Source organism: Cebidichthys violaceus, unplaced genomic scaffold, assembly GCF_023349555.1.
Source record: "Cebidichthys violaceus isolate CVI_PGR_0920_01 unplaced genomic scaffold, fCebVio1.0.p SCAF_26, whole genome shotgun sequence".
NCBI classification, from domain to species: Eukaryota; Metazoa; Chordata; class Actinopteri; order Perciformes; family Stichaeidae; genus Cebidichthys; species Cebidichthys violaceus.
Window position 1 is genome coordinate 5,184,823 of NW_027176439.1, and position 23,347 is coordinate 5,208,169.

Here is a 23,347-nt window from a genome sequence, read left to right on the forward strand (position 1 = left end):
GCATTTTTTTGGAAACTTCCCAAAGCTTTAATTTTCCAAGGAGGAATTTTGAGCTGGCAACTTTTTTTTTTCTCTTCACCTCATTTATTGACAATTATTACTTATTTTACTGCGTTCTATGTGTGTGTGTGTGTGTGTGTGTGTGTGTGTGTGTGTGTGTGTGTGTGTGTGTGTGTGTGTGTGCGTGTGTGTCCTGTAAGTATTTCTGAGAATTTGGGAGTTTTAGCAACCTAGGGGGAGTAACATGGTACAAGTGTGAAAAACCAAGATATTTTACTGTGGGTATTTTAACGGCAGACACCAGTATTTTTACATTTTTTTCCAAAATGTGTCAATTCTGCAGTTCCACTCGGCCTTCATCCTCTTTTATGTGCTTGTTTTAGTCCTCTTCTGCACAGCTTCTGTGTGTTCTGTCTTTCTCCTCTCAACCATCTCCAGACCCAGATATCTCTCTCTCTCTCCAAATGAAACAGGAGACCACAGGAGAGTGAATACTGGGCTCAAATTCATCAGGTCAAAAACAATGACTTCAACGTGCTCCGTGCACACACACACACACACACACACACACACACACACTTCAACACTGAGAGAGAACATGTTTGACAAAACATCATTTAATCTACTTGGAAAAACATGGCCTGTGGTCAAAAATTCACTCACACGTGAAATGACAAAAACACACGATGAATGTTACTTTTATATTTTCACCGTGACAAAGTATGATTTCTCTGCGATCATTTTTAAATGTTACTGATTCACTGGCCTCGGCGTGAGTCCACCAAAACGTTCATCACAGCTGTCCTGCGGAATATGAGTGACGCTAACTGAGAGCATGATGATAGGATGTGTAGAGGAGAGGTTCCAGACTCACTACTGGCTCTAGAGGCTGAGGGAGTCTGAAGAACATTTGTGATGTTTGACATTCAAACATTGACGAGGTTTTACATCAGGTTCCGGCTGATTATTGTCAAGGTCTGTCTGGATCAGACGTTCCCTGATAAACACAAACAAGCACAGCGCTGAGACACACACACACACACACACACACACACACACACACACACACACACACACACACACACACACACACTTAGTGCGGTGAGATATTTTGCTCTGGCTTCCTCATGAAAGCCTTTCATCTCAAAAGAGGTTAACATTTTGTACATAAGAGCTAAAGCGTTTCCTCTCTATCTTCTCTCACCTTTTAATTTCTTTCAATTTGACTTTCGTCTCTCTGCTCCCCGCTCCCCAACATAAAAGGAAAGGTGCCCAACCCTTCTCCTCTCTGCTTGCTCGTTTCAATTTCCGTCTTTCTTCTCTCCCTTTAACTTCCTTTATATCTCCCCCGACATCCCCTCTTTCCCTCTCTTGACCCTCTCCTTTTCCTTTGTTTCCGCCTTGCCCTCCCTCCCCCATCGCACCGTCTCCCTCTTCATCTTCCTCTCTCTCTGAAACCTGATTTACCGCTTGTTAACATCAAAGGGATGTTAGACTGTTGGTGCCTCAAACTATTTCTCCAAATCATTTTTATATTCCAGGTATAAATCAGTGTGAAAACGGCACTTGGTGACTGTGGCGGGGTTTGGTTTCCAATGAAGGTCTAAGACAGCAGAAGTGGAGGGAATGCACAATGGCTGTGCTGGAGCTACCGCTGTAGTCATTGTCCAGGTTTGTCATTCCGACCACAGGCTTGCTGAATTACTTCTGCTCTATGGCTGAATGCCCCAAAGGAACATTTTTTAGAAAAATCAAGTTTTACTTCATTTTTTTTTTGTCAGCAATTTGAAAGTTGGAAGAAATAGGCTTGGAACTTTTCTGGTCAGCGACACAGGAGACAAACTATTGATTTGATTCCGCTGCAAGACAAAATGGATGCAGGAAAACGACACGACGCGCAAGTCATGATCGTCATTCTACACTAGCAATAGCATGTTGAATTGTAAACGCCACGTAAATTATTCATAACTCCTCCACCTGTTTACAGCCGAGCAGTTAGCAGCATTCGTTGTTTTCTTGCAACTTTTTCTCAGTTTCTCCTCTCCTCTCTTTTCTTCTAGTTAAATTCACTTTTTACTTCTTGTAGACTATTTTGTTGCTGTATTCTGTGTGTGTGTGTGTGTGTGTGTGTGTGTGTGTGTGTGTGTGTGTGTGTGTGTGTGTGTATTCTGTGTGTGTGTGTGTGTGTGTGTGTGTGTGTGTGTGTGTGCGTGTGTGTCCACATGGCACAGAGCTGTGGAGCAAAGTGCCAAAATAGACTCACGGGAGCTGCTAGAGACATGATGTGGAGAAGGCGACACACAGAGAAAGCATTAACGCATGAATACAAGCAGACACACACACACACACAACACAAACACACACACACACAGACACACACACACACACAGCTGGGGACCTGGCAGCATGAGCGGCAAAGGAGAGAGGAGTAGAACATAAGAGAGCTTGTTAAATCTTTATTCATATATGTATATTGTTTTTTTGACTGAACAACCTATTTTTTGACGCCTGCATCATGCCCAATGTCTGCCTGATTAAATCAGTTATCATACGTGGTTAAAGAAATAGTTCCGCATTTTGGGATATTTGCTTTCCTGCCGAGAAGATCGTTCCCCCTCTAGTCTCTGAATATGAGGCTATAGAGCCGGCAGGCAATTATGCATAAAAACAGGGATAGAATGCTATAATTATCTTAAAATGTGATGGAAATAAAGCACACTGAATAATACCAATAATGATAACAATGTTAAAATCAGCATCGGTATTTGCAGCTTGCACATAGATCCATAAACACATCCAGAGGTCTGCGCTCTCTTCTACTCTGCTCCCGTCTTCTCTACAGCGGCGGTGTAGATTTAAATCTTTAAGAGGAAAACTCAGAAAGTATTTTGCCTCGAGTGCACTCTCTACCACTCGGTGACAAGGTCTCAGAGGCTATGAATAAATATGAATCCAGCTCTCGGCAAGTAAGGGAATAAACTTATTTCCGAAACGTTGAACCGTTCCTTTAAAGTCAACGCATTAATAAGTGGGAATGTATCCCTCTCTGGTCGTTATTCTGGCAAACCACTGACACCTTGATTCTTGGTGAAATAACTTCTCAGGACAAATGGCCTCATACATCAACGGTTTCCTCTGTTCCTGTCCGACAGGGTGTTGAATTAACTTTTAATGGCTTCCAAAGGAAAACCGAGCGGAGTAAAATAGAGTCTTTTAACATTAGACGTCAGCTTGTCCTCAGTCTGGAACAACTTCTAAACATGACAGACCAGTCTCATTCCCTTTAGAGAGAGCAGCGATTTTAACTTCAAAACAGCTGATGTCATCGTGGAAAAAAACAAGCCTCAGGACCATTTATTGGAATCAAGAAATACAGAGAGATTAAAATGTTATTATTATTATTTCAAATGAACTGTTATTACCATCAGGCAAAATGTTATTTCTGTAATAATTGGAAGGAAATAAAAATCAGTTTGGGATGGCCGCTATGCACACACACACACACACACACACACACACACACACACACACACTCAGTAAGAGACACACACACAGATGCAAAACTAGACACAAACACACACACAACAAGTATATCGGGGTTTTTGCAAGTAAACAGCTGAGTTGGAGGTTTGAGGACACTGAAGAATGGATTTAATCTCTCTGTTTCTGAGAAAGAGATGGAGAGAGATGGAGAGAGAGAGAGAGAGAGAGAAAACAAGTGGCGGAGGGAAAGTAAAAGTGTGGCTCTCAGCAGTTAGGACTTGTTGAAAACACTAAGGCCAGAACAACTGTCTTCACCTTCATCAAACAACACCACAACAATTGTACAAACCTCCGAAAACAAGTGCTGAAAACTTTGCAAACTTCTCAGTTTTTTTACTTGAGGTGGTATAAATGTTGTTTTCTTCTCACAGTGTCAAACGCTCTAACCCTTTCTTATCGTAGCATACAAACACCCTACGAGCTACAAAATGATACGACAATGTGACTTTCTAAAAACGCTTTCCGTCTCTTCTCTTTAACTACACGTACTTCTTATTATGCACACCGGAACCTCTGACCCACAGACCCTCAGGCTCCTTTCAGAGAGAACATGACATGTTTCACTTCTGGCGTTCTGCGAGTGTTCCTGTGTCGAGGTTAATTGACGGTCACGTCTAAATATGACGCGCACGGACGGCGCAGCGCTCGGAACGATCCCGCTGCTCACTGCGCTCTTGTCTAACCGCCTGCTGCTGTTTTGGCTCGTCCTTTAAAAAAACCAAAGGCCCTGTCAGTTCAGAGGCCCCAGCATTACATTAAACTAATTTGTTTCTACCACTGTTACCACCGGGCATTCATCACTACTATGAAATGTATCTCACGTGCAAATTAGTGCATGAGGTCGCCTAGTGAGTGTGGAGATTCTTGCACCGGCCGAGTTCTGTTTTACTTGAACTGGCGTCGTCGCGTCTGGCTTCAAACGCTTCCACAGTTCTCAGCTACTGACTTTACATTCCACTATATTGGGAAAATGTCAGCCTATATATATATATATATATATATATATATATACACACTGTTCAGTTCATCTACATTATGCTGCTCTGTGCATGTTCACTTCATATGTGCACTACACATTGGCTGATTGGATCATTAGCTGCACCTTTGTCGCATCTTATATAAAAGTTAAGCAGTAACTCCAGACTGTGTTGAGCTCTCTCACAATGTAAAACCTGCCCAGAAAATGAAAAACTCTTCTTGGTTTTTTTCAGTGCTGCATAAACCAAAAATAGAGACTATGAAATGAGCTTTTAGCTTATTACTCGTCTTTGTTCCACTCGACTACCCTTCCCTTCCTCAAAAACCTACTCAGGAGCCCCGTGTGTCAACCACCCACTCACCCCCATTTACCAGTGATCTCCCCAAGCTGAGTCATTTATTTAAATCCATATTCATCTCCCTTCAAGCTAAGTGATTTGTCTGAATTTACAGTTGCTTCCCCCTCTATCTCTTACAGTCTCAGATTCTCACTGTTAGCCTCCCTCAGATGTATATTTCCTTCCTGCAAACACAATCCATCCATCCCTCTCACTCTCAGCTTTCATTTATCAATCTTTTTTTTTCTCTGTGTGTTTCACACTCTCCCTCCTTCCCTCTCTGCCCATTCCGCTTGTTCTCTGCCTCGGGCAATCCAATCCATCCGACTTTAAGAATCATATCATCCAATCAGGGCCCACTCAGTCGACAGGGGCGGGCCCTGAGGGACGGGCTAATCAACTCTCTGATGGGATTAGACCTCCCACCTGTCCGTCATTTAAGAAAACCCACTCCAGGCCAATCTCCTCTGCACATTGTTTCATATGGCTGTCATTTAGGTAGGAGGCGCGCACACACACACACACACACACACACACACACACACACACACACACACACACACACACACACACACACACACACACACACACACACACACACACACACACACACACACACACACACACACACACACACACACAGTGCACCCGTTAGCAGCCTGTAGCCTGATATATTATTCTGATTTGGCTCAGATAATAGACAGCTGATGGGGAGAGCAGTTGGAAGGTATATACACACACACACACACACACACACACACACACACACACACACACACACACACACACACACACACACACACACACGAGTCAGCGGCATATCACTAGGCCTGTCATTTTGAATTTGGAAAAGGAGGGAGCAAAATGTTCTCTAATGGCTATTTGCACTCTGCTTTTCTCCACAATAAAACTGTCCAATCAAGAGAGAGGAGAGGGATGGAGACAGAATAGGAGAGAGAGAGAGAGAGAGAGAGAGAGAGAGGGATAAAGAAAGAGAAATGAATAGGAGGAAAAAAAGAAGGAAAAAAACATCCAGTAATGGAATGAAATGAAAGGCAGGAGTTATGAAAAGTTAACGAGAAAAAACAGCCAGAAGGTGACACGGCAAAAACCTAAAAGATACAGGAGGAGAGAGAAAGACAGAGAGAGAGAGAGAGAGAGGAGGAGGTATGAAAGATACATGACAGCCTCTCCGTTTGATGGGTGGGACTTTTTCTTTTGTTACTTTATCCATCGCTAAGTATCCGTTAACTACAACTTGTTAGCCCTGCCGAGGTTGCTGTCGCTCCCGAGGAGCCAATAATGGTTGTTTGGTACTTTATCGTCACTGTTCACCACAATTATTTCACCATTTGCTGAGACTACAGAACAACGACTGGCTCGTTATCTAATCATTATATTTCATGAAAGCATACGACATAAGCTAATAGCAACAGATTTAACTGGCATTTGAACAGCGCGTTTGGAATTCATTGCACTATTGGATGGAATCATTCCCACAGAGACGGGGAAAAGGAAGTAAATGGACGCAATGTTTCTCTGCTGCAGTAACAAAGAAAAGCCCTTTTAAAAATCTTTTGTTGTTTTTCTGGTCTTTAACTATAAAACAAATCTATTCACGCCTTGTTGTTCATTCCCGCAGACAGTCTTCATTACCACATCTCTCCTCCGGAGGACGGTCCGCTACGACCGATGCTCTGCCGCATTCAGGGAATATCAGTTCCATGTCCCTCGTAACTGAATCCGTACCAGTCGATAGCAACAGAACACAACAGAAATCATGTGAAGTGTATCAGTGTCACGTGTTTTTCCGTGCAATATTAGTGCAATTACAATAAATAACCAATTAGCAGTCTCGACCAGGGTTTATATTACAGCGAGGATGATCAAATCCTACCTGCCCTTATTCCTTGTTACACTAAACTCTCTTCTCTCCACCTTCTCTCTCCAGTAAGACAATGAAAAGTAGTTTAGACAATCTTTACTTCAAAGTCTCTGTAACTTTGACTCCCCCGTCTTTGTTGGGGAGGTCTTCAGGGCTTTAGTACGAGGCAGCAGGCTTCTCTCGGTGTGGGTTCACATTCGTGTGCGTCTCTGTATGTGCGTGTTGGACAGCGGTGCAAATTAGCATGCTTATTAGCATAGGGATATAAGTCAACACTGGCCCCAATATGTCTGCCTGTATGGCCCTATTGTGGCCTAGGTGTGTGTGTGTGTGTGTGTGTGTGTGTGGGTGCTTTAGTAAGTGTCCGCATTTGCTGTAAGAGTTGGTCTTTTTTTTTGTGCTTATTCCCGACGCCCTATTAAAATCATATTTAAATATAAGATACAACAGTCACCGCACACGTTGTGTATTCCTTCTTCTACCCTGCATAAGATCCAACGCGTTTTATAGCTTGAAGTTGTACAAAAGAATTGGGCAAGTTAGTATAATTTACACGATTACTCCACGGTTTTTACTTTTCTTACAATATTTGGTTTAAGTTGTATTTTTCACATGTAGTAACCAGGTCACACCCTCAGTCTTTGTACAGTTCGATCACCACTTCCACTGTTACTCCTGCATAAAAAGGATATCCGTGCGATACAAAATAAGCTCCATTGCCTCAGAAAGTATTGATTATGAAGCCTGTCTTGTTGCTGACTGCGGTGAATCCGGTTTGGTTGTTGAGAAAACATACGGTGAAAGTGACGGCTTTTATTATCTGTGTAGCGGACATGTTGAGACTGCACTTTGTCATTTATCCAAAGATGAACCCCGCCTCGGGTTCACTCTCTACACACATCGTGTGTGTGTCAACGTTACTCGTGTAGTGCTGGACGGGCCAGACGCCGGACCTCGGTGGAAGCGGTTCGACGGCCCGGCCTTCCTAGCGTCACAGCAGCAGCCCTGCAGCGGAGGAGTGGAGGCCGACCGCCGGCCGCTCACGAGAGAACAGAGCGGAGAGGAAACGCAGCAACACTGCAGTCGATTTAGGCAGTCTCTCTCCTTCTGTTTCATTCCTCCTCTGTGTTTTTCCCTTCTCAACTCTTAAATAGGCGGAAAAAAAAAAGGAGACGTGGTAAACATGACAAAGAAGGGCAGAGACAGAAATGACTGGAGACGGAGGCAATTTAGGAACTAGAAAACAGTCTGATCAGGATGCCTCCTGGACGCCGTTGGAGCTATTCTGGGCACGTCCGACTGGGAGGAGACCCCGGGGCAGACCCACAACACACTGGAGAGATTTTACATCCCAACCAGCGTGATCCCCCAGGAGGTGCTGGAGGACATGGCTGGGGAAACAAGGACATCAGGGCTGATCCGCTTTCCCCGAGACCTCAAACCGGACTGGATAAGTGCTCAGCAACATATCAATGAAGCGATGCTTTACTGCGCCAGTCTCCCTCTTTTCTGGAGTCCAAACAAGTATGTTGATGTTTTATTGATGAACAATCATACGCGTATGTTCTTGAAATAAATATCAAACTTGTGTTTCATGATGTGTGGCCTCATGTCCCCTTCTTCTTTAGGCATATTGCTCCCTTTTCTAGCTCTATTTACTACATTTATATACATTGGTTTTGGCTCTTTTGCTGTTTCATCATCACTTTCTCTCTCTCTCTCTTATTTTGTCAGGTTGAGTTAAACTTTGCACATCTCCTTTGTCGCTTTGTGTGTGTGTGTGTGTGTGTGTGTGTGTGTGTGTGTGTGTGTGTGTGCACAACCATGCGGGCCACTGGAAAACAAGTGCTTATGTCACACACACACACACACACACACACACACACACACACACACACACACACACACACGGGAACAGTGTATGGAAAAATACAAGATTTGAGTACATGTAACAGTAACTATAATTAGATAACGGTCCCTTTTTAAAAATAATAGCGTACATAGATTTCTAAATGGATTCCAAGTGTTTTTTCTTTTTGTATTAATTCAGTTGGAAAATATATCTAGTGCTGCTGCAGTGAATGTAAAGTGTCACTAATGCTTCTTCCCACCACTCTAAAAGCAACCCAGTTTTACCCCAAGTGATTTAATATATGTGGAAATATATAGAACTTAGGCGCTATAGTGCTCCACGGCCTCTGTATCCTGTAGCCACCAGCCTGTTAATGTTAGGCTCAGTTTAACTTGGATAGTAGATGAGAGAGTGAATAAGGGTTGGCTCTCTCAGAGGTCTGCGACCTCACCGCAGTGTGAAAAGGACCCGACAGGCTCGACAGACTCTGGTTGTGTACGCTCATATGAACTTTACTGCCAATTTCATAGGCTGTAGAGCTTCTGTATTTCTTTAGTTTGGCCTCTTGGTGAAGATTTGGGAACATCTGTAAACATTTGTATTGTGTGATCTGTAGGCTTTAGCTCCTGCCTTTATCTTATGAACCTGCATTCTGTGCTGAATCACTTTGACGTCCTCCCGCTTCTCTCTGTAATCACTATTTAATGTTTCCAAAAAATTAGATCATATTAATTCAGGGAGTGCAGTTAGTGGCAGTGTGGGCTCCACGGTAGCTCTGACAGCTTGACAGAGTGGCAGCAGGGGGGCGGGGCTTAGCGACGGGTCGGCTGATCTCTGGTTAATTGTTCTGTTTTAGTGAGAGGCGGAGCGTGTGGTGTGTCTTCATGTCAAAGCATTGGCTTTGGACCAGATCCAGGCCAAAAGGAGTGTTTGAAGGAGTTTGGTACAGAGCGGCTTCTGCTGGAGTTCAGCGTGACTTTAACCGGGACAGGTGAGGTCAGGCCCAGTGAGTCGCAGTCTTTAAAGTAAAAGACTGTTAAATCAGCAAAGAATCATTGAATAATACATTTTTGGTCACAGACAGACACACACACACACACACACACACACACACACACACAAACGTATTTGTTCCCCCGCAAAGTTGCTCCTCAGAGCTTGAAGAGAAAAAACTGAGCTTACTTCTCTTACATCATTACAAAGACAGGCCAAGCACAGGACAGGACAGACCAATGTGTACACACACACACACACACACACACACACACACACACACACACACACACACAGAGGACAGCTAGCAGCAGTCCTGTCTGTAGTGTCTGAACTGTCCTCGTGTGCCAGTGATGGGGCGCTAATGCACTGCCAGGAAACAACATGGCTCCCTTAGGGAATGCAAAATGGAGGCATGGCAACAGCTGCCAAAATGTCAGGGTGAGAGAGAGAGAAAGGGAGAGAGAGAGGGGGAGAGAAAGGGTGAGAAAGAGAGGCCACCGGGGTGCATGAGGGCAGGAAGGAGGTGGACGAATAGCCCCCCTGCAGGCCAAAGTGAAACACCATTAAAATACAATTCAGCTTTTTTTTAAATAATCCTTGTATAAAAAATAAATAAACAAATACATGTTTTCCCCGTTTCTGTTCAAGTGATTGGTAATGAACTATTCTGCAGTGGGTCATGTTTGAAATGCATGGCAGATCTGAAGGATAAACACATCTGAGTGCCTTCCCCTCAGAAACAAATGTCATATTTCTACACTTTAAATAAGTCAAACCAAACAAGAAAATGTCGACTCTATAGCGAAAAAAGGGACACGGCGTCCAACAGTGAGAGTGAGGCTGCATGTTACATGTACATGTGTGTAGAACTTACTCTGTCTCTCTACAGTCTGTGTGCAGCTCTACCACATAACTCTACATGTTTAGAGGCTTTCCCGTTAAGATCTCATCACATTTCAATTTGGAGACGTCAAACGGTCTCTTTGACCTTTTCCCCTTCGTTCAACCGATGGCCCTGAATTACATCCGTGTGTTTGTATTTGGAGGTGTAACACATAACACCACCCTACTTAAGTTATCAATACGTGGACGTTTGAATGTTTATGTGATTGCTGCTGTGTATTTCAGCATGGTAATTAGCAGCTAATTAGTTATTGATTGAGGCCAGTATATTTTATGGAGGTGAGAGGGCGAGTGTGACACAGGGCACAGCATAACACCTCAGCCATAATTCACCCTGCACACACACACACACACACACACACACACACACACACACACACACACACACCCTCTCTCCCTTAATATTTCACTCTCTTCCTCACCTTTCCTCTCTCACTTCCTCTCTTTTATTCACTCACGTCTCTCTCCCACTTTGCCTCTATCAACACCAGTGACCACACATAACTTATTGAGCTCTCTTCGCCAAGTTTAAAGTGCATGGCGCAAGTTCATTTAGGGGCGCGGTCGATCTTAATAACGTGTCCTTTACACGGTGCCATTGACTTTAGATGTGGCAACAATGCACCTGACCTAACCTCATGTTCAGACCAACGTGACCGTGGGTGCAGAGATGGGCTCAAGTACATTTGCTACTTGCACAAAGTGAGCGCTGGGCGTGAAAACGACAACAGCGTCAGCCTGAAACTATGAGAGTTGCCCCGTGCGCCTCTCTGCGCTGGGTGTACGATAGGGCCCTGTGGTCAAACCACATCCGTAGCAAGCATCCTCGATCCATTGATGGCTATCGTGGGACAAAAGTGGCCCAAAACAGAGACACAAAAATAAGACAAAAATTCCTTGGCATACTGTACAAGAACACAGAATGCTGCAGAGATTACAAAAACCTTTTTTTTTTTTTTCAGCAAATTGCTCATTCTGCACATCCGCATGTCCATTGGATGATACATTTGTGTGAGGCATATAAGCTCCTAATCAGACTGTTAATGTCTCTAAAATGAACAATACACTGGTAGCACTGGCACATATGTATGTAGCGGACGATTAGAGGTTACAGAGGGGGGCGGCACAGACGACGCAAGTTTCTGTAATTTTTGTGTAATGCAACATCTAAGAGAAAAACTTGCGGCCTGGCAGTTGGATCTACAAAAACCTGTAAAGTATCTGATTTAACAGCATATGCAGATAAACCAAATCATTCAATACTAGGAATTCTGATATAAGATCAGTTCTGATGCAAGAGATGTCTGTCCTCTCACTGTTTACTCTAGTGACACATTTTAAATGTATGTATTTATTTATTTATTTTGCAGGGACAATGCACACCAATCAACAGTGAAACTGTAGGTGAGCCAGAGTTAGCCAGAGAGGCTGGTTTTCATCTGCTGTCCCTAAAGCGAAGTATTCCTTCATTTCACTTCCTGAATGTTTTTGTCACTAAGCAATCTTTTGAACATGTTATATGGATGCACTGGGGAACATTCAGGTTTTTGCTGATTTAACAACTAAATATCTGTCTGTGCGGTAAGAACTGGATCACTGGAGGTCTAAAAAATAGTTTCAGACCCCATCAAGGTCGCAGCTGCCACAGATGTACGTCTGTGGGTGTTGCTAATGGTCTGGTCTGATGTTGTCCGCTTTAAATCGCCGGCTATTTCCTAAGCCTGTTACTGCTAAATGGAAAATGTGTGTGAGTTGGGACGTGTGTGTGTGTACGTGTGTGTGTGTGTGTGTGTGTGTGTGTGTGTGTGTGTGTGTGTGTGTGTGTGTGTGTGTGACCTCTGCCTTTAATCCACTTTACCTTTCATTTCTTTTCTAGGCTCTCAAATGACCCAAGGCACCTGGACAGAATCCTCTGACAGCTTCTCTCCTCTTCCTCGTCCTGTTTTTCTGACTTGTTCTCTCACAAAATTCATTCTCTCCTCATCAATCCATTCATTAAAGTCAACGTCAAACCCTTAACATCATTTGTGATTCACATTATGTTACTTCTCAAACTTAAACTTAAATCTTAAATCTTATTTGGACACAGTCTCCATGATGTTTCTGAAGAGAATCTTTGGGAAGCTCAAATTGGGAGACTCCGGCTGTCGACCATCTTGGCGGTGATGACGCAGCCTAATTCAGAGGAGACAGCTAGCAGCTAGTGACCTGAGACGAGTTCCCACCTGTCACTCAAAGCGGACACACCCTCAATTAAGCCTAACTTTGAGCCCTAAGTGGGTGATTTCCCCTGAGTGGGGATTTTAGCAATAAAGACCAACACTTTTTTTTTTTTACCAGGCTGCAAACATGTTCATTTCTTCTATAAAGTTGGGCATTTTTTCATGGGGGATTAACTCGCTTTTTGAGTCAGCCTCAAGTGGCCATGTGAGGAACTGCTGCAGTTGTGGGCACTTCAGCGTTGTCTTCAGTTCTCAGCACTGGAGGTTGCCGCTTGAGCAGCACCCAACCAGCCGACAGTGATTCTGTGTCTTTACCGGCGCTTAGCTACAAAATGCTAGCGACAACTTTGATTTTAGATCATCAAAATCCCCTTTTTAGACATATTATTATGTGCATTGTATTGTTTAAATTCCACAACTGTGCTGTGTCTTGCAAGCAATCGGTAGTTGCATGGCTGCAACGGGCTGGTTTACAGGTTAAACCGTGGCAAACTTGATTCCCTCGGTTCATTTCTAAGAAATATTTTAAATGCACGACTTAGTTGGCACTTTTATCCAAATGAACTCACAATGCCATGGTTGCAATTCAGTTCAATTCAATCTGTACACATATGACGCCCTCTGTCCCGGGACCCTCACATCAGTACAAACCCCCCCCCCTTTAACGGGGAGAAAAGAGGGAGAAACCTGAGGGAGAGCAACAGAGGAGGGATCCCTCTCCCAGCATGGACAGACGTGTGATAGATGTCATGTGAACACAATGAACATCATAACACATAAATGCTTTGCACTAGATTTACACAGGACCACTGCGCTGCAGCTTGAAACTGAAAACAAATATCCCAAGGTGACAACAGAGGATGCTTAAGTGGACAAGTGTGCACTTCAAAACTAACTGTACAAACGTGCATAATATATACGCACACACACACTGAGCACGGAGTTTAAACACTCAAGATATGATTGATTTTTGAATGTATGCTATGTGTTTTAATGAAGAGCCGGGCAGCAGCTCCAAATCTTTTAAACAAAGCACGAAGGATCAATTCATTTGCAGAGAGCGATGCATGTACGGTACATGAAATTGTCCTTGTGACTTTGATGCATGTACGCAGTGACAACTCTCACATTGACCAAGAGTAAGCACACAATGGGAAACATAATAGCCGGAATTCAAATTCACCGCAAGAGGAAAGAACATTGCACATACTATGAGACAACACTCTGTCGCCTATATACAATGTTTATAGTCAATTCTGGCAAATGTGACGCAAAAAGGCCGAAGCTATAGAAAGGCACACCAGCAATGCATTTCATTGTGTAGCAAAATGACAATAAATTATCCTTGAACCATGAATGTGTCGCAGCAACATCCAACAATTTAATTTCTCCGAGTTATATTGGATGTATTCATTTTGATCAGTTCCACTTGCTCCTGAAGCTTGACGTCAACTCATCTTGACGTTATGAATCGTGTGTCATAGTGCAAGCAACACTTGGCAGAAACAGGAAATGAACTCAGAAGAAATGGCAGTAATAGAAGTATTGTTAAGCCCAGAGGGAGACGATGGATTTGGTGTCGCGAAAAACCTGCTTATTGATTTTCTTTTCAATTCTCTCCCAAAATGTGATATTGCCTCTGTGATGACTAAGACACTAATAACTGCTTTAAGTGCATATAGTTCAAAGAAGCCTGCGAAAGGAGAAAAAGGGAGCCTTATCACCACTGATGATAACCTGATATGTTTTCTGAAAAGGTTTCCTTTTTCCTAACTCGACATTTTGTGCAGCATGTCATATTGAAGAAACGTTCACTTTTCATCTCGAGTCATTTTCCCCCCCAGTGACCCCACATAGTGTGACAGTACCAGCCCTTCATACTTTACTCTCACACTTACACAAACACACATTTTTGTCACTTGTGTTGACATTGTTTGGACTCATACAAGTCAGCAGGAGGCGTACCCTGACCTAGCCTCACCCGTAGGTTGACCCTTCCTAAGTCCCGCCCCCTTTCGCTCTATACTCCAACAACAGTCACGATCTTTACGTTCTATATAGTCACATCTTATTAGCATAACGCTAACTAACAACATTAGATAGAGTAGTTAGCCTAATGTCGGATCACCAACGTCATCCAGGTCATGCCTAACGCCAACCCCGAGCCTTGCCTTTACTTAAGCGTCGCACTGACCGCTCTGCCCCCTGGTGGCCATGAGGATCCACGGCGCTCTCTCTCCTCTCACCTGCCTCGCAGCCTCACGTCTTCCCCCTCTTTTATATTCAGGCGAAGCGACGACATGTAGGCAGAGAGGGGCAATGTGTCCCTCTCTGTCTTTTAAATGTGATGTGCTCTACCACCTCCATCGACAAGAATAGCTTCATGACCTTCAGAAAACCTGCATCCACTTAATTGATGTCTGCTTACCTCAAAACTATGATGAAGCGCTTCCTTTAACCACAGTCCCACATATTTACAAAAAAGTGCTACACTTCATTCACTCCCACACTTTAAACCATCTGAGGCCATAAAGTCTAACCCACGGAGCAGAAGGACGAGAGAGTTGGAAGTCAATGGTTGCAGGTTTGAGAACGGCAACAGTTAGTGTGTTCATCAATTGTACATCGAAGTACTGGAGCATCTGAGCACAAGCTGCTAATTACGCTGTAATCTGATCCAAATACGAGCGTTAACCGGGACAGGGAATGTCAAATATCCGTCACTTCTCTTTCAAATGTGAAGGATCCTTTTTTTTTGCATTTCTCATCAAATGTCTTCTGACAAAGACACCGTAGTATAAGTACAAACGCACAGCGCCTGTTCAAGGACAGAGAGACGTGTGCATGTGTGCATGCATGTGGGGTCACGGAGACGCGTGTCAAACTCCACCACCGGTTCATTAAATGGCGCACAGATCAATTCTTAATCTGCTTTGTATCTGTCCTAACACATGCAGAAACACACACCCTAAATCTCCCCCCGAACATGCATTCAGACACACACACACACACACACACACACACACACACACACACACACACACACGCCCTCCTCCATCACTTCAGAGTGTTTTTGTCTTCCTCTTTGTCAAATTCAATTACTGACGACATCACTAAAGGAATCTCCACACTAACCAATTACCGCTCGAGTCCCCTGTGTGCCTCTGTGAGATGATCTGTGTGTGTGTGTGTGTGTGTGAACAATGAAGCAAGTGTGACAGGAAGTGTGTGTGTGTATGTCCACTATGGAGGAGAAACAGGACACAAGTATGTATTGGCTTTAGGATATATGTAATTACAATATGGCACAAATATTACACAAATGTGTGTGTGTGTGTGTGTCCCAAGTGTGTGTTGTGACAGCCCTCTCTGAGCAGGCCCCTCCCTCCAGGAGCCGCAGAGGGCGGAGTCAGGTCGTCGGAGGGATTCGGCTCGCCTGGTTTGGTCGCAAGACGGCATAAGCTGTCTTTCCTTGTTACATTTAGCTTATCAGTTCACACATGTCCCTACTAGTTATGTAACATCAACGTCACTTTAGCCTCTGACCTGCCGACTGTGCGTTTACAGAAAAGGCCTTTAAAATGGAGGACTAATCGATGTGTTTGGCAAACGTGACCCCATCTTAGAAAACATTGGCTTAAGTTCCTGGAGTGCAAACTTCCCCAAGTCGAGCAGGACAGAGCCGGATTAGCTAACCGGCTAACCCTCGTTTAGCCAACGGTCAATTGTTCCTGTTCGGGGATCTAGGTGTTAAGCCCGCGGGATATTGTCTTGTGTTTGCTTCAGCAACTCTCCTCTCAAAATCTCCTTCAATCGATCTCTTTCTCTTTTTCCTCTCTTTCTACCTTCCTTTCACTCCCAGTCTCTCCTCTCTTATCGTCTACATTGCTCCCATTCATCCAACATCTTGTATCTTTTCACTTCCCAGGTCTCTCCTCTTATCTCCTCTCCTCATCGATCTGTCCATCACCTTCTCACCGCTCCTCGTCGCGTCCCCTCGTCCTCTCACCTCCGTGCTTTGTCAGAGGAAGGCTTGCGTGAGGTCGGGATAATGGTGCTAATTTGTGTGTATGCGTGCGCTTGTCCCCTACCCGTCCCCTGCTAGCTTTGACACCGCTGACCTACGCATACTGCTTTGTCAACACTCGCGGCGCGTACACACATCACAAATGACAGCGGACCACGATAGTTTACACCGACAGAGAAGAGCGAGGGAGGGCTGAGGGAGCGGGGGAAGTTATTGTCTCTGTAGTACACCACGGCTGCTTATGTTGTTGTCGGCGATAAACGGGCTAAACTCAAAAACACGAGCCACATCCCTGAAATCTACCGCGGCGCACCGCAGCCAGTGACAGGCTCAGCCGGTCGTTTTATTCATATGTTCATTAGCGGGGAAGGCAAAAGCAGTGTGCAATTCCCCCTGCAAACATTCATCCACCATGAGTAATTAAACAAAAGGTTGGTAAATGGAATGTGATGTGAAACCAAATGAGAACTCTAATCGTCCTTAGACTATTGCTTGTAGCTTGCTACGGAGAGAGATTGTTTCTCTTTCGCTCTTCTCACGAGTTTAGGAATGAAGCCAAAGTGGAATGCGACAGTTTGAGCGCATGTGGCGGAAACCGCAGTCGTCCCTCGATTCAGCCATTCATTTTCTCTGCTGGCTTAATGCTTTTTTATTATCGCAGGCACCCGGATCCATAAGGAATTATAAAAGCTACTGCAGAAGTCCATTCGATTCAGGATATGTTGCTCTGTGGAGACGAGGCTTCAAAGGCAAACGGCACCGTCGCATTTCAAGGGCCGCCGTGTTTAATGGACGGGGATATTTTACCTGGACCTGGTGGTGTTTGTTTCCAGCTGTGACAAGAACGCTGGCATTGTTTTCACCCTTTGAGTCTGTGTGGAAGTAATCATGGCAAAATGTGTGAGTTCTCTACCAGGTGTGCATGTTTCTGTCTGTCTGACAGATTGCTGGATGGTCTCTAGTTGTTTCTTTGTGTATTGTACCTTATTTTCATTATTTACTTCATTTTTTAGTATTTAATAGTCTATTTTCTTTTGTTCTGCTTTTCTCTCTGTGCTGTAAAACACTTTTGATCAACTATTAAGTGTGTTATAATAAAGTTGAGATGACCAGGTGAGTGCTAATATTGAAATAGAGGTCTGCGGGTAAGTTACCTTGCACGGCAAGGTGGATTCTGGCGATGGCACGAGATCAAGCGAGAATCACAGAACCATGAAGCAGACGGAAATCCATCCAGCCGGGCTTCATGTAATGCGCCTGGTTAGATAGAGGCCTGTGGCCTGTGAGGAGCTACTGGCTGCTACGCGGCGTAGCTGTTTGCCAGAACTGACAAAGCGTCAGTCATCTCAGAAGTGGAGAGTACTTCTTCACTGAAGGAAGAGCAAAGAATGGCACTGAAGGCTTCAGTGAGACTTTTGTCAAACATCAAGTGAGGGAGGGGCCAGAGGAGCGCACTGCAGCTTCATCGTCAGGTGAGAGGAGAGGCGCCAGGTGTGCGCCCCACAGCCCTCTCAGGATTCACTGTCTCTCCGTCACATTAAGCGCTGACAAAAAAAAAAATCCTTCTCAAAGCTGAAACTAGTCTAATGAGAGCATATCTGAAAAGCTCCATGGCTGGCCATCCTGTGCAATGAAGCTAAACACGCTCGCAGTCTGGTCTTAAAGGAAGGTTAAGCTGTGAGCCTGTAAGACACCTCCAGTAGTCGCTAAAATGAACTTCTATTCACATTTGATGCGGTCCTAATCTTTGTTGCTCTGACCGATTTAAAATATATATATAAAGAAATGTGGCCATAAAAGAAAAGCCTGTTCCGCCTATCTATACAGTACAGATGTGTTACGATCTGAATTAAGTGAGCAGGTGGGCTTTTTAACGTTTTATAACTTCGCTAATAAAACCCTGAACTCTGCGACAAAAACAGTAATGAGAAGCAGCCCTGGACCGCTCTGGATCAGCCCCGTGACAGCGGTTATGACAGCTCCGTGTTAAAAAAAAAAAACACTTTAAAATTGACTCACTGCAATTAACTTAATCTGTGTCCAGTGTTCAGAAATGGTTTGGTACGTTTTGTTGTGCGTTTTTGAAGTATCATCATGAAAGGTGTTAATATGTGCTGCCCACTCTGGATTAGGCTAAAAAGGGTGGTGCGTGTCTGTGTGTGTGTGTGTGTGTGTGTGTGTGTGTTGGCAGGGGGGGGCAGGGGGTGTAAAGTGTAAAACATGTTTGTGTTATTGCACTTTGCAGCTGTCATAGTGACTCACTGACAGCTACAGATACCTGGAGCTGTACCCCATGGGTCCCATTGTCAAAAAGCCGGCTGTGTTGAAGCTTCTCTGAGTTTGTCAGTGTGTGTGTGTGTGTGTGTGTGTGTGTGTGTGTGTGTGTGCGTAGTGGAATACAAGAGAGGAAATATCTGTCAGATCAGATGTCAACAAACAGTTTGCTAACACTCAATCATCAGGCACACCCTCTCCTTTCCACACAAACAAACACAATCAGCACATAGAACGGCTTATGGTTTAGTGCATGTTGATGCACGCGGGTCTGCTCCGATGGCTACGCTCACGGCTGCCAGACTCAGCTGACCCACCGACGGTGTGCTCCTGGCAGCATGTAGCACCTATACCCTTCAGTTCCCCCTCCTCCCTGAACCACCGGCTCATGTTGAGAGCTGCATGCGAGCGAAGGAAATGTTCCACATCTTGTAGAAAGCATGTTAAAAATGCATTACCCAAAAATGTATAGCACGTATATATATATATCAATAATGAAATAAGAAATTAGATTTGGGGTATGTAATTCAGGGGTCCAAGCTTTAATGGTATGAAGCAGGGTGGATGCTGACACTTCAGTAGGGTATACAGCAGCTTCCTAGGAATTCTAATCATGTGTGCTTCGACCCCGGCACGGGAATTCCCTGGTTTGCAGGGGAGATGAAGAAGTGCTGGTAAAATACATACATTAAGCCGCCTAGACTGTATACAAAATGGATGGAAAGGCGAGGTTTTGATCAAGGAGGCGAGAAATGAGGCAAAGGCGCACGAGCTGAACATGTTTCCAGCATGAGCTGTGGATGTGTGGGCTTACTCTGTGAAATGTGCGGGGAGAGAGTCTGAAGTAAGGCAACACGAACAGCTGGAGATCCTGGTAAGTATCGATATCAGTCTGACTCTGTAACAACATATTGCAGCTGTCGAATGCAGGTGGATTTATTGAGGCAACACTTTGCTTTGTGGTTTGCTCATCGTTTTAAATAAAAACAATTATAACACAAATAAAAGATGGGCTACAGTGGATGTGAATGATCTACGTGTAACGTGGATATAGACATCTATTAAACATGTGGTGTGTGCGTTTGTCTATAAAGACCTTACCCCCACACACACACACACACACACACACACACACACACTTACATACACAAAGAGCTAACATTACATCTATCTGAATGAGTTCCCTCCATTTTCGCTGTGTTGTTATTGATCGTACTTAAACAGCACCATTCCTGTCGGCTTGTACCAGGAAATTGGCCTCATATTGAAGCTGTCACAGCGAGAGCGCGTTTCACTTTAGGCCCCGAGGGCACAGAGGAGAAGTAGCACACAAAGAATCAATCTTCAATCCATAGTATCAGCTTGTTTCTGTAAAGGTATTTCTGTTTTATTAATTAGTACAGTATTTCTGTTGAGTGGACGTGGCAGAGCGGCTCGGCACCAAAGATTGTCCTTTCACCAGGTTGAAACTCAAACCTGTCCCGCCCTTCAGAGAGACACTGGATCACTGCCAGGTCCACGACGGCTGCTCTAGCTGACGCTGACCTCTGACCTCCTTGTGGAGGGGATTAAGCGAACAGTAAGGAATGATTACGGAGTCTCAAAGAAAAGCAGCATAGAGATGACATGCATTGAAGCTGATAAATGTGGATTTCAGGCACACAGCGCATTTAACCTTGATTTCATTAAAGAAAATCAAAGAAAACGTATTGTGCATGCGTTGTTTGTGTGCATGCATGCCACATACAGCTAGCTTGCCATGAAACAGAGCAATGCAAAGGAAGGGAAGAGACGAGCTACCAAGTAAAAATGGATGCATATTTTTTCAAAGGAAAAGTCGAAGGCAATGCATTCAAAATATGTGTCTGGCCTCAGGATACACACGATGTGTTTTGGTCAGTAGCACTGAAAGTAAACAGAAACGCCTCAGGGCACTTCTAATCAGCTGACTGTCAGACAGCTGTTTTGATGCAACCTACTACCAGATGTTGGGATCTGGCAGGAGCGGGTTTGGTTACTAGCAAGTATGAAAATGTAGTTATTGACATTAATACATTTATTAATAACAATAGGAGTATTAACATATATATATTTTCTATATATATACAGTATATATACATAACAATAACTGGGCACTACCCTCAGGGTATCAGGGACCAATAACCAAACTGTGGATAAAGTCTGAAAATTGTACAGGAAGTGTACCTTTATCACACAGAAACCTGACCGGTGAACTCAGGTTGGGCAGCCACGGCTCTGGTCCTTTAACTACTAAAGTACAGTTTACCGACTTTACTCACGGTGGCGGATTTAAACACAACAAAGCTCATTGGCTTTGTTACAGCAGCAACAAGCACAACGGTTATGCTACACAACACTAAATGGGACTCAGCGATCCGTAACATACACGGTACCTATGACCTATCTCTGCCCGGACAGTAGCCTCTTACTTTAGATCGCTTCGTAGCGGTTAGGGCGTTCCTTTGGACTTGTTCAGCAGAATTTCTGCGGCTTAGGACCGGCGATCGACTCGCTCTGTATCGACGGGTTTGGGGGTTGCTGCGATTTCTTTATCGGCCACATCTGTTTTCCTGGTATTTGATAATTCTGCTTTACTTTACCAACACACTGAACCGAATAAAAATAACCTTCGTTCCCTCCATGTTGCTTTTCATGGTCATTAAATGAAAAGTTGCCCACATAGCAATTCGGAGACTTTCATATGACTTTCAGTAAACACACAGTGAGATTAAAAGAAGGCTGCATACTGTGATAAGTGTCTCATTATGCTCCGTTGCACAAAGTGAATTAGAGAACAACAAAAATCCGTCAAGATTTTAGAATATAATGATGATTTAAGATGGATCACTTGCTGTGTAAAATAACCGAACGTTTACTTCCCCACGTTATTGTGACTTCCTCCCTGTTGTTTAAACGCTTGTATTTCTCAAACTGTTGAGAAATGATTTCCTAATCCATATTTCACTTACCTGGCAGACCACGACTTAAGACATTCTGTGAATTGCCTGAGCAATTTTTCACTCTGGCACATGTTCAATCACAAAGCAAAAATATCTACTAGTTTACTTTACTGCAACGCAGAGCGATATTAATCATCTCAAATTGAACGGTGTAATGTATCTCATTAAAAAACAAAACAACCCTGTACAGTTATTAACGACGTGTCCTCAGAACATGGATTGTCTCAGTTTGTGCATGTGTCCGGTTTCATAACGTACAACCTAATATAGACGTGACTTTGTGTGTCTGAATATGCGTGAATGAATGAGTTGTGTGAGAGGGTTAGAAATGTGCACGTTTAACATATTCCCACTCATACGTCTCTCCGTGTGTGCTTTGAAGGCGTACCTTGACCACGTCCACGTCCGTCGAGGTACAGGTGACCGAGTCGTCCACCTCCCTCACCTGCCCGTCCGTTTCCACCGTGACCAGTTTGATGGGCACGGCGACGCGGCGACCTGTAAGGATGGCCGTGTTCACCACCTCTGTGTCCTACGGGGAGAAAGAGAGAAGAACATGGTTTGTTTTACGACAGCGTTCCAAATCACACTTAATGTTTGAGACAAAACGTGACTTTTTCGTTTGTTTCTTTTTAGACAACATGCAGTTTAACGTGTCATAAAAATGACATTTTTTGCCCTTATGTGCTGTTATTTGTGCTTTAGCATCAATCTGCCCAACGTGCACGAGAAGGAAGGCGTGACTGGAGGTGGTGAACGATGCCGACGGAGAAGCAGGAGTGAACAGAGACCAGGGGAGAGTTTTAAAAGGAAGGAGAGAGATAAAAAGAGGCGATTATAAATCCCACGATTAATGTAATCAGCAAGATTACATTTGATTAGATCCTTCCAACAAAAATAGCACAAACAAACGCGCGCACACACACACACACACACACACACACACACACACACACACACACACACACACACACACACACACACACACACACACACACACACACACACACACACACACACACCTCAGAGCACAGTCTGCCAGCGTCACTCTTGATTATTCTACATTTCCATGAGTTTCCAAGGTGGCATTTATCACCGCCAACACACACACACACACACACACACACACACACACACACACACACACACACACACACACACACACACACACACACAGAAGCCTGATTACAGGTTATTTCGCCGGGCCCACTGTTTCTGGATGGGATGTGTGTTTGTGTGTTCCTGTTATTCGACTCTGGCTGAGCATACAGGATGCCAACAGAGAAGATGAAGAAGAGGAGATGCACAATGTCCACAGTTCACCGTGTGTCTCCAGACACAATCGGCA

The 23,347-nt window shown here is 44.2% G+C and overlaps 1 protein-coding gene across 1 annotated transcript in view; it reads right to left on the minus strand.

Moving 5' to 3' along the window:
* The window catches only part of si:dkey-215k6.1 (transmembrane protein 132C), a 201,651-nt gene that overhangs the window by 14,938 nt on the left and 163,366 nt on the right, over positions 1–23,347 (minus strand). The window contains exon 6 of the mRNA XM_068720765.1: positions 22,388–22,531. Coding sequence (XP_068576866.1) covers positions 22,388–22,531 — 144 coding nt within the window. The remainder of the gene's footprint in view (positions 1–22,387; positions 22,532–23,347) is intronic.